The sequence below is a fragment of the Alexandromys fortis genome, unplaced genomic scaffold (assembly GCF_014885135.2).
Source record: "Alexandromys fortis isolate MF-2015 unplaced genomic scaffold, M_Fortis_MF-2015_v1.1 scaffold_71, whole genome shotgun sequence".
Lineage (NCBI taxonomy): Eukaryota > Metazoa > Chordata > Mammalia > Rodentia > Cricetidae > Alexandromys > Alexandromys fortis.
Window position 1 is genome coordinate 7,338,335 of NW_026067954.1, and position 12,693 is coordinate 7,351,027.

The 12,693-nt window shown below is 40.6% G+C and overlaps 1 protein-coding gene across 3 annotated transcripts in view; it reads left to right on the forward strand.

The window, feature by feature from the left end:
- The window catches only part of Crb1 (crumbs cell polarity complex component 1), a 202,969-nt gene that overhangs the window by 151,455 nt on the left and 38,821 nt on the right, over nucleotides 1-12,693 (forward strand). For 2 of the 3 annotated variants that reach the window (XR_007593494.1, XM_050151630.1), the window contains exons 7-9: nucleotides 1,450-2,406; nucleotides 6,722-7,269; nucleotides 9,532-9,697. Coding sequence is in view for 2 of the 3 variants with exons in the window: in XM_050151630.1 (XP_050007587.1) it covers nucleotides 1,450-2,406; nucleotides 6,722-7,269; nucleotides 9,532-9,697 (1,671 nt within the window). In the remaining variant the exon portion in view is untranslated. The remainder of the gene's footprint in view (nucleotides 1-1,449; nucleotides 2,407-6,721; nucleotides 7,270-9,531; nucleotides 9,698-12,693) is intronic. The other variant, XM_050151631.1, reaches the window with a different exon arrangement.

Genomic DNA, 12,693 nt, shown 5'->3' on the forward strand with positions numbered 1-12,693 from the left:
TATATAAAGTATAAGCCTAACTGGGAAAATAACATATACTTATTAGTACCCAGAATGTCTAGAAACACACAATTAGCAGTGAAGACAGTTTCAGATTGAATTTAAAAGCATATTTATGGTCAGGCTGTAGAAATATTTTAGAACTTAGACATTGGACTTGCTAAAAGTCAACTTCTTCTGAAAAAGAGCTAAGAACATGCACCTAGCAAACTGCAGATGATTGTGAACAGAAACCCAGTGTGGGTGAAGGTACTGGGGAGAATCATACACTGTTCTACATGCGTCAGTTTGGTTTTGCTCATTTGTATTTACAGTCACTCCTAAAAACGGTCTGTCCTAGCTTAACGACTGCAACAGAGATAAAATACTCACCAAAAGCAAAGTCAGGGAGGAAAAGGCTTATTTTGACTTATAGATCATTGTCCCTCATTGAGGGAAGTCAGGGCAGGAGCTCAAAGCAGGAACCCAAGCAGAGACCCTGGAGAAAAAGCTGCTTGCTGACTTGCTCTTCATGGCTTGCTCAGCCTGCTTCCTTATAGCACCCAGGAGCACCTGCCAAGGAATGTTGTACAACTTACATTGTACTGGGCCCTCCTGCATGAACTGTTAACCAAGAAAATGCCCTCACAGACTTACCTACAGGCCATTCCTCAAATGCAATTCCTTTTTTCCATGTGACCCTAGCTTGTGCCACATTGACAAAAACTGATAAGCATGATGCCCTATTCTTGTTAGCTTGATTAAAATAGATCTAATAATTCTTTTATGGATAATGTTATATTTTTCTTAAAGTCAAGAAGAAGATTTCATGAAAGTGAAATAAAAATTATCAGTGGGAACTTGTTGTAGAATAAATGTCTTGCTTTATATAAGAATGCAGGAAGAAGAAGGGGCCCTTTCATCTGCCTGAGGAACTTCATTATGAAAGATGTCTCTGTGTGTGTGTGTGTGTATACACATATATATCTGGCACACTTTGGTTCTGGGGGTTATAGGATGGTACAACAAGAGAAAAAGCAATCCTTCTTTCCACATCGAGGAGAGGAAACTAACAGTTTAATCAGGAACTGAAAAAAACATCCAGGAATTAACCATTTTTAACTCTAGGATCAGTGCCAAAGCCGGAGCTTCCCTCTCTTTGTTTTGCTTTCATGCTAGTACCATATGTATGTTGACAATGGTAACTTGACTACTGAAACTGACAAATGTTCTATTTCTAGAAGAACTCTAGTCTGTCGTGACTGCTCTTTTCACAGCATGGGTAGAATCACAGAACAGATTTCTAGTTTTCCTCAAGAATTACATTTTACTCCGTCACAGTTATAACCCTGAACTTGGTCTGAACTTCTTGATTATATACAAAATGTATACGAAACTTCCATTGATGATTTGATTATATGTGTCTATGTGAGTACGTATACATTTAACCTATTGTTTATTATTGAATAGGAATCCACTGTGAAGAAGACATGGATGAATGTCTGCCAAACCCTTGCCAAAACGGTGGTACTTGTGAGAATCTGCCTGGGAATTACACCTGCCATTGCCCCTTTGATGACCTTTCTAGGACATTTTATGGAGGAGAAGACTGTTCGGAAGTTCTCCTAGGCTGCCATCATCACCAGTGTCTCAACAACGGAAAATGCATCCCTCACTTTGAAAATGACCAGCATGGATTCACCTGCCAGTGTCCTCCTGGCTATGCGGGGCCCCTGTGTGAAGCTGACACCACACTTTCTTTTGAGAGCAACAGTTTCCTGTGGCTCACAAGTGGCCCACATCCAACCACACAGCCAGAATGTAACATATCCTTGCGGTTTCAGACTGTTCAACCAAACTCACTTCTTCTTTACCGAGGCAACACAGATATGTCTATGAAGCTGGAGTTGCTAAGTGGCTGTGTTCACTTATCAATCCAAGTCCAGAACCAGACAACGGTGATTCTATATATTCCCCACAACACTAGTGATGGAGAATGGCATTTGGTAGAAGTAACATTTGCAGAAACTATAACCCTAGCCCTGATTGGCAGCTCCTGCATGGGGCAGTGCACCAGTGAGACTTCTTTCCCAGTAGAGAATCATCAATTGCTATGCGCTTTTCAGAATGCTTTTTTGGGGGGCTTACCAGTGGGAGCAGCCAGCAACAGTGTGTCTGTGCTTAACATCTATAATGCGCCCTCCACACCTCCCTTTGTAGGCTGTCTCCAAGATATTAAATTTGATTTGAATCACATTACTCTGGAGAACATTTCGTCTAGCTTGTCACTGAACGTCAAAGCAGGCTGCATGAGGAAGGACTGGTGTGAAAGTCAACCTTGTCAAAACAGAGGACGCTGCATCAACTTGTGGCAGGGTTATCAGTGTGAATGTGACAGGCCCTATGCAGGCTCCAACTGCCTGAGAGGTGAGAGGGTTTGGGGTGCCCTGGAGCACTGTGCCTCAGAGCAGAGCCAGCTCAGAAATGCCCAGGCAGTGACATCTTGTTACAAAACACAAGGAGCCCTCAGGACCTGTGCCGATGCTTGCTCACTAAGAGACAAAAGGAGACAGCAGTGACATGGAATAATTAGGAGGTTTCGGGGGACAGCTAAGCTTTACTTGGGCTGAAAAGTAAAATAGTAACAATAGAAATAATAATTTACAATAAGCTAATAGCTCCTATTGAAATGGCATTTCATCCAGTTGGTAAAATGCCCTTAGAGCTTTGCCATTTGTTGTATATCACAAATGTATGGGGAATCTTATTTGAATAAGATGTGATCTTTCTGGAGAAATGGGAGCTTGAGACACAAAATATTAGAGCCACATAGTAGTACTGATCCTGTGCTTGGCAGCGTCTTGGTGAACATCCATTTCCTTGCTTCCTCTCTGTGCAATTTTTATTCTTTAAGAATCATTCTTCTGATTGACAAACCTTCAGTTCTATTGAACAGTGCCTCTTCCAAAGTCTTACTGTGCAGAGCAGGTAGACATCTTCAGGAGAGACGGAAAGAAGGCACGAAATGTATTATCAGTAAAATCCAGGAGTTAGTATGTACAAATCGACCCTATTCCTCTAGCATATCAGTTTGAAGTGTATTTCAAATCCTTTACTTCCAGCACCATGCCAAAGACTGCCACAGATAGCAGCCAATACATATCTGCTCACTTTTATTAGTATTATCATCATCATCATCATCATCATCATCATCATCATCATCATCATGCATTGAGAGGTCTGAGGGGGGAGCCCTAACCGACTGCTTTGAAGTTCGGCTGCAATTTACTCTAACATTTCAGAATAAGTCCAAGTAGGGCGGCATCTGGTAAATGGTCTTCTCTGTGTTATATGAAGTCAAATGAAAACCAGCCGTAGCCTGTCCCCTACTCCATGTTCAATGGCTAAGAGTTATTAGAAACCCTTCGCGGGTTTGCCCCTCACCTCAATATTCATTACAATCACGGACCTGTTGGGCAATGAGGCATGGCATGTGATGCGCTACGTAATATTTTAAACGGCATGGCACGTTGTTTTGCGATTCTTTTTCAAGGAGAAAAGGTGAAATTATGCCGAGGAAATGGTCCACTTTTTGAAGAAAAATCTAATTGACCCAAGGCAATATTTTTAGTACATATACAAAATAACAAACAGATGCGGGCTCATTTTGACTGGCTTCCAGATGCGGTGACCCGTGAGGTTAACGCTGACCGTGGGCACGCTGACTGTCCAAGGAAACAGACTCGAGAGATGCCAATCCAGTGGGTTCTGGTTTTCTTTATCTTTTCATTCTAACTTGGAAAATGATGAACTTTTAAAACCAAATTCCTGATTTGGCTACACTCTCCATGTTTCCCGTAGTATGATTACACCCCTCTCCTCACACTGAATGTGATTATATCCTCTATTCTCGTACTATTTGAAACTGTTTAACCCTGTGTTCGGCATCAAAAAGATTATAGCGCAGGAATTTCACAAAACCAATTCTTTCTGGAAGTTTTTGAGAAAAGTTTAAAGGGAAGTATATTTTTCATATCATCTCTGAACCATGAAGTTAAAATATTTTTTATTTGCTAAAATCTATGAGGGAATGTTTTCTGTATTTTCTTTCTTTCACACAGACACACAAAAATGCTTACGAGCACAAATGAGAACTTAGAGTCTATCTGCTATATGAGATGCACTAAACATCTGGTGAGCGAGCCCCCCAAATTATGAATTTTCAAGATTTATTTTACTGTTTTATTTTCTGTGTATGTGTGTGGGTCTGGGTATGTACTTATAGGTACCACATTAGTGCAGGTGCCTGTTGAGGTCTGAAGATTCCTTGCAACAGGAGTTAAATATGGTTTTGAACTTCCTGGTGCAGGTACTGGGGACCAAACATGGGTCCTCTACAAGGGCAGCAAGTGTTCTTAACCATAGGAGCCACCTCTCCACTCTCCAAATAATGATTTTGGAACAATGTTTACCACTGGCAAATACAATGAAAGAAGAAGACAGGCTGGGTAGAGGGTTTGCTTCTCTGGGTAACACACAAAATGGAAAGAGTGACAATATCTTGAAGCTGAGCCAAAAATCATGTATGCCCCACTAGGGAGTTTTGAGAAGGTTTGCATGGGACCCTGACCTGCCGGAAGTGTTAACATCATATGTATTATGTTATGTGTCAGAACAGGGATTCTGGGATGTTGTTCTGTAGGAGTGTATCACACACCTCTTGCTTTATTTGGAAAGTATCTATTTTTAAAAAGCAATATGTAGCTATCTACCTTCCTCTTTTAGGTTTGACAGGGCTTCATTCAGTAGTTAAATTTCTTATGCAAACCTCTGCTTTGAATCTACTTTAGGAACACAGAACTCACCATTCCATCTCTCCCTAAATTTCCAAGCAGGTATTTCTTTCCATTTATCAGGGCTGTGATTTACCCAAAGCTTGCATTTTCTCACACAGTTTTCATGCGGGGGAGGTGTTCTCACTTAAGGATTATCATCTCTTCTTGGAGATTCCCAAATATTTGAAGAAAAGTATTTCATACCCAGCAACCACTCCCATCATCCAACACATAGTACTTTCCTCTAGTGCCTCTAAGTGACATGGCGTTGAGACTTCATCAGCTGCTTACTCTTTTTGCCTTTGCTTCTTTCTAAATGTGCTTGGTGACACAGAGTCATGGGTCCATAACTTTCATCGTTCTATAATATACCATCATTGGCCATATTAGCATCGTATTAACTGTGTGGCACATTGTTTACACATTGTCTTTTGTCAGTCATTATCATTTGTGAGGCTGTGGAGTCCTCTTTTTACCACCCTAAACTGATGAGTCACGTTTAAATACAAATGCCTCCTCTTTACTCATTAAATTTCATCCTACAATCGTCAATCATTAAAATTTGTCAAATCATTTTTTCATCCATACATCTTTAGAACATGTCAGCAAGATGTATCACATCTTCCATGCCCATAGTCAAGTCCTACCTCTGTGGCTTACGGTATTTCTAAAATCCTGTAGCACATCACACACTCTGACTACCTGCGTGTGATTTCTGAAGAATAGGATTACTGGAGAGTCAAGTTTCTAAGGAAAAAAAGAAACCCATTTCTGCATCCTTTCTTTTATTCTGGCCCACAAAGTGATGCTGCAGGCATCCTAGGATGGCCAGCAGGGGCCTGGCCCCCTGAGCTTGAGGGATTTTTGTGCCTATCCTCAAAACTGCAGGGCTTCAAGAGCCCAATTTTCTTATTAAGCATTTTATCCTATACAAAAGTGCCACAGTGTGTTCAGAGATGTTAACCTCTTCAAAGAGGTTATTTTATCTGACAGTACCTTTGAAAGCTACCTGTAGTTGCCTGAAGCAGGTGGTGTCCAAATGCAGATTCACAATGCAGCGTTCCTATAGGAATCAAGTCAGAGTTCTGACAACGTAGCCTTTTGTGCAGAAGGTCTTCAAACACAGATGGTTGTCTAAGCAAGATTCACTGTGGTTCAGCTAAAGTAAAATATGTCTTACTTTCGCACAAACCTCAATTTGTGATGATATCTAACCATGATAGGATAGGATCTTTTTTTCCCCTGGTTACAACTGAGATGTGAAAACCCAAAGCAGCAATATCTTTATGACAGCACTGTTGTCAAGCTCAGCAATAATTTCTGCATTGCAAATTCAATAGTCAACTCTCGGCCCTTCTCATACTTGACCTCAGTTAGTAACACCCTTCTAAGATCTCAACTGCCTTGTCTCTTACTACCTGGGGTGCCTTCCCCAAACTGAGCTTGCTAATATTATTGTTGATCTTCGTCACTATACAGAGCAGTTCAGCTTCATGACACGTCTGCTTAAGCAGCAACCACCTGGGCAGTGTAGCGCGGAGTTGTATGACGTGCTCATACCCACATCTTTTTCTTACCCAGATGAAGCTCAGAGGTGTCTAATGATTCATTGATTGGATTTTAGAGAGGTGATGGGAATCCTTTTTAGTTGATCATTGCAGAAACTTTATTTTTTACCTTTGTAACTGATGGGCCTCTATGATAACCCAAAATGTAGTGATTTTTAGTACAAACTTAGAAGCTCACAAAATGAGGCAACCTTGCCATCCTATTGTAACATAGCCTGTCCAGAACTTGAGAAAGAGTCTGGTTGTGTATGCCTATGACAGTTTGGTCTCCTATCCTGTTTTACATTTAAATATAAAGATTTTTTTCTTTCTTTCTCTTTGCCTATTTTGACATTGAAGAGTATGTAGCAGGCAGATTTGGCCAGGATGACTTCCCGGGATATGCCATCTTCAATCTTGATGATAATTATGGACAGAACTTCAGCCTCTCCATGTTTGTGAGAACACGTCAACCATCAGGCTTCCTTCTAGCTTTGGGGAACAATTCTTACCAGTATGCGAGTGTCTGGCTAGAACATGGCAGCCTAGTACTGCAGACTCCAGGCCTTCCCAAGTTAGTACTGACATTTTTTCTTAGTGACGGAAATGCCCACTTAATATCCTTGAAAATCAAACCAAATGAAGTTGAACTGTATCAGTCTTCACAAAACGTAGGATTCATTTCGGTTCCTGCATGGACAATTCAAAAAGGAGACGCCATCTTCATTGGTGGCCTACCTGACAGGCAAGAGACTGAAGTGTATGGTGGCTTCTTCAAGGGCTGCATTCAAGATATAAGATTAAACAACCAAAACCTGGAATTCTTCCCCAACTCAACAAACAACAGATACCGTGATCCAGTTCTTGTCAATGTGACTCAAGGCTGTCCTGGAGACAATAACTGTAAGGTAAGGTCATTCATATTGGCTATACACATAGTGCATACTAAAATTATATTTATTAAATAATCTATTGTAACCATTCTGCTTTTGTTCTTGGTTTTTGAGACAGAAAACTCACTATGTACTTCAGGAAGGACTTGAGGTCACAGCTTTCCTTCTTCAAATTCTCAAATGTAGGTGGGGTTTACAGGGATATAGCCACACCCCTAGGCACCATTTTATACACGAACAAAATGCTGATCACCCACCAATCATGGAATATTTTTCATTTACATATCTCCAGGATGATTGGTAGAATTACAACAAACCATTAAATTGTGACATTGATCTTTATTGACATCATGAATATGTTATAGCCAACACAACTCCAGCCACATGCTTCTCCCTCTCCCCAAACGATCAACTTCCCTGAGAATAATAGTATTTTAAGCTAAAAATTCTTAATGGTATTCTATAGGCTTAGCTAAACCAATTCTTTTTAGAAGACCCCACTAAATTTAATGACACTGCCCAGCTTCTTCTATTAATTAATAACAAAGTCTCAGTTTCCCCTTGTCAGCTGTTTTTTTCTTTTTATTTATTTATTTTATTTATATTTTGTTTTATTTATTTATTTATTTATTAAAGATTTTTGTCTCTTCCCCACCGCCGCCTCCCCTTTCTCTCCCCCTCCCCCAATCAAGTCCCCCTCCTCATCAGCCCAAAGATCAATCAGGGTTCCCTGCCCTGTGGGAAGTCCAAGGACCACCCTCCTCCATCCAGGTCTAGTAAGGTGAGCATCCAAACTGCCTAGGCTCCCACAAAGCCAGTATGTGCAGTAGGATCAAAAACCTGTTGCCATTGTTCTTGAGGTCTCAGTAGTCCTCACTGTCCACTATGTTCAGCGAGACCTGTTTTATCCCAGGCCTTTTCAGACCCAGGCCAGCTGGCCTTGGTGAGTTCCCTATAGGACATCCCCATTGTCTCAGTGTGTGGGTGCACCCCTCGCGGTCCTGAGTTCCTTGCTCGTGCTCTCTCTCCTTCTGCTCCTGATTTGGACCTTGAGATTTCAGTCCGGTGCTCCAATGTGGGTCTCTGTCTCTGTCTCCTTTCATCGCCTGATGAAGGTTAATATTCAGGAGGATGCCTATGGCAGCTGGTTTTCAAATCCTTTGATATATAATTTCTTTTTTCTTTTTTTAATTTATTTATTTCTTTATTTGATATATAATTTTTCAGAGCCAGTGCTTTCCTTCAAACATTTTTCATGTCTTCTAAATAATTTTACGTATGTGAGATGTTTAGCTTTTCATGACCTTTTGGAGGAAAAGAAGGAACCACACCGACATAACTCGCGCATCCATGAACCCCAAAAATTACAGTGTACAAGATTCAATTTTAAATATACATGAATGAACCCCCATAATGCTCTTATAGTAATGCTTTTCTCATAATTGAAATGATTTCCTATGAATTAGTTAGCTTGGTTATATTGAAAGACTTCTATATGAAAGAAACAGTGTTATCTCATTTATATTTACAGATGAAGAAATTAAGGTTTATAAAATTATGTAATATTCTGGGGGATCGCTCAGTGGTAGAGTACATGCTTAGCAAGATTAAGGACTGTGTTCAATCTCTAGAAGTGTAAAGAAAGACGGGAGGGTAAGCAATTAAGCAAAGCCATTAAATGAAAGATCTTGGATAAACGCAGGGCAGGAGGTAAACAATTACTTTAAACATGTTTGTGTTTTGACTCCTCTCTGAGTGGCTTTGAGAACGGAGATAAGACTGTTGCAGATGCAGAGGCAAGACTAATGGGGAGGGAGATGTTACCGGGGACTTACAGGATTGAGGACCAGCTCTCACTACTTCACCTGGTTATTCGATCTTGAGCAACTAGAGGCATCCAGGTATAATAATCTTCATAAGCAGTGATAATAAGTGTGTGCACATGGCCGAGTAACTCATAAGTTATGGAGAACATCATTATATTTCAATAATCCTCCTTGTGCTACAGATCAGTTTATTATCTCTTCTCTGTCATTCTGTTGTTTTATCTTTTATCTCTCCCCCACCTCTGTCTATTGCTCTTTCCTCTGCTCTTTTAGTAAGCAATTGGAAATGGTAGTTGTCGGCTTTATTCAACGTTATTAACAATGTGCAAAACGTCTAAAATGCAAAGATGTAGGGGCATTGGCATTTTAAAGCAACCGATGATCTCACCTTTAACATTTCCATATTTCATTGCCATTGCTTTTTATCCCTTTGATTTTCTTTTTCTCTCAGTCCAACCCCTGTCATAATGGAGGTGTCTGCTATTCCCTGTGGGATGACTTCTCCTGTTCCTGCCCTACACACACGGCGGGGAAAGCCTGCGAGGAAGTTCAGTGGTGTCAACTCAGCCCATGTCCCCCCGGTGCACAGTGCCAGCTGGTTCCTCAAGGGTTTGAATGTAGGTAGCATTCACAGCTGTCGTCCATCCAATTTACTTGGTACATTTCAATTGTCCAAGCCAGAGACAGTGAAAAAAAAGAATTCAGGTTTAGACAACTTAGAGAAACGTGTGTGAGAAGTTTACAAAGCCAGGAGTGACCAATATCATGACCAGGATGATCTCTGTGATTCATGCTGGCCCGAGTTTCTGAGCGAGAAAAATGGGCCATTGCAGCAACAAACCCAGCTCTTTGATTATTTCAATCTAATTTGTGAAGAACTAAGCAAGTGATACCTGCCTTTGCTTTCTCGATACCAGGTGTATGCAGCAAATCCGTGCATCTGCCACACTGTGGTTCCTTGATTATGCACATGACCATCAAAACCTAAAGCCTCCTCACATCTAAGCAGGGAGAACAAGGCCTACCCCGCGTGTTTCTTGGTGTATGACTTATGTGTACAGTGTATGCATTAGGTACAGGCTCACTGCTTATAGTAACTGATCCCCCCCCTTCTGACTGGTTTTCCAATCTAAAGATCACAGTCATGACTCTGAGCTAAGTACTATGGTTTATGCATCGCCTTTTCCTTTAGGTCAAATAATTCACAGTCCAGATATAGACAATGCTCTGTGTTCAAATGAAATTTAAATCCCTTCTTGTTATTCAAAAATTGTGCTTTTAAAGGTATGCGCTAAAGTCTTATGGTCTCCCACAGCAATAGAAAAGTGCATTGGGAAGATGGAACCTAGTAAAGCAGTCTGACTAAGGCTCATAGTTTACCCTGAGTTTGCTTGATCTCCTGGTCATACACAATAAGTGTTCAAATAAGATTTGAAACTTGAAAACTCTCTCTAGTTAGAAGCATTATTTGTTGAAGCAAAGCTCCCCCAAGAAAAGGCGAGATCTAAAAGTGTACAGAGCATTTTCCCCAGATCACAAGAAGTGGTTTCACCTTCTCCAGCAGACTTGCTAAATTTGTAGATTTACAAAACGTGATAGACAGCAAAGAGATAATGAGTTTGGTTGTTTAAACATTGGTTTAAAAATACATGATGTTTGTTTATGTTCCTTCCCTCCCAAATTCCTTCCCCAAATCTGGTAAGGAAAATAATAAAATAAATTAACAGGGAAATTAAATGAGATATCTTTTAAATCTAGCCAAACCCTATATTCAAATTACAACACTCAAATTATTTCCTTTTTTTCTCCTGATGTGATATTTTGATCATTGTTGCACTTTCCAAAGTAAAAGGTGATGCTCAGTGGACATTTACTGAAGGCCAGGCACCAGTCTCAGGGAATGCCTGAGTAACCACTTCTAAAGGATACCTGGTCCACTACAGCTCATGCACTAGAGCAGAGTTAAGAAACAAAGAAAACCCAGTTTCAAATGGCAACAGGAGTTATGAAGTAAATCAGGAATAGACTAGAAGGATGAGACCAGGAAGACCTATTTTAACTTGGGTAGCAGGGGAAGGTGTCATTCCAGCAGACTGCAACACTGAGGGGGTACTGAGCATGGGCAGTTGGAGAAAGAAAACTCCAGGTTTAAATTACAGAGAGTATGAAGGGCCTGGGTTGGGACAAGCTCCTTCATTTTGTGACTGTGTCACGTGAACGAGGAAGAGAATGTTATGAACTAGAAGTAGATAAATAGGGGTCAGAGGGTGGAGTTTAGAACTTCCGTCCTGAACTAAGAAGCGGTTGTTAGAGTCCTCTGCAGCAACCACAGATGTAGGGAAACTAAGACGCCATCTTTTGTAGGACCAATGATGCTGGCTGGTATAGAACATGGCAAGGAAAGTCCCAACCGTGTTTTCAGGTCACTGCTACTGAAAAGGGAGAAGAGAAAATTGACCACTGGACTGAAATGGCAGAAGTCATTGGGACCTTGCCAGGAGCAATTTCAGTGAAGTGACAGACAGGGACAACGGTAGAGAAAACGGGAGATGAGAAAGTTGGAAGGCGTATACAAAGTAGTAAGTTTTTATGGTAACAGGAACGAAGAGGGCGGTCAGGGAAGCAGCGGTGTGGGTCCTGTGGGTCCCCATGTTAAATTTCCAGCCATCATAGCAGATTTTACTTTCATGGGAGAAAATGGCAAAAAGGGAAGGGAAATGTTAGTGCAGGGGTAAAATTTTGGGTGCACACAGAAAAATGACTAAAAATAGCAAAAATGAACGGTACCCTGCATGGGACTTGAAAGCCTGACCTCTGAAAGGAATCTGGACAGAGTGTCCGTCGTAATGCTGAGAAGAGGGCTGGCCAGGACACGATTCATTAGGCTGACAGGATTGGTAGAACGCTGAAGCACTTCTGTGTCTGCTTTTCCCTCAAGGCTGTGTTTAGGAGACTAGAAACACACATAGGGCTAGATATTTTAAGAGCTAGAACAAACTGTGGATTAATCATGCTGTAGCAATTCTAATAGAGAGATGCAGTAAGATTTTCAAAAGTGCTGTCTTCGGTGTAATACATGAATACAAAGTGCTCTTGTTTCCCCAACCACATGGAGTTACTTGGCTATAGGTAGCAAGTTGATATCTAGCCATATAATTGGAGGGTTTTTTTTTTGTTGTTGTTGTTTTGTTTTGTTTTGTTTTTGCAGCATAACTCAATCCATCATTGTGAATGTTTCTGCTAACTGCATGTGGGTGAACTTAATCAGAAGTCAGGGTCTATTGTTAACTAACTAGTGTGTCACCAAAACTACATTTGTGATGTCTGTGTGTTTAAATGAAAATGAAACAATAATTGACATTCCAGAAGATTTTATTTTTTTTATTTTTTTATTTTTTTTGTTATAGCTGAAAGTGGAGTTTAATGGTCAATTTTTCTTGATTAGAGTTTTAATTCTGACAGTTGCTAGATAAACAGTAATTTATTCTGTCTCAGTTCTCTGTTCTTTAAGACAGAGTGAAAAATGATAGTGATAACAATACTACCTCTTTCCCAGAATTGTTTCACTCAGACCATTTACATCTTCAGAGCATCATCGGTTAGTCAATAAGAA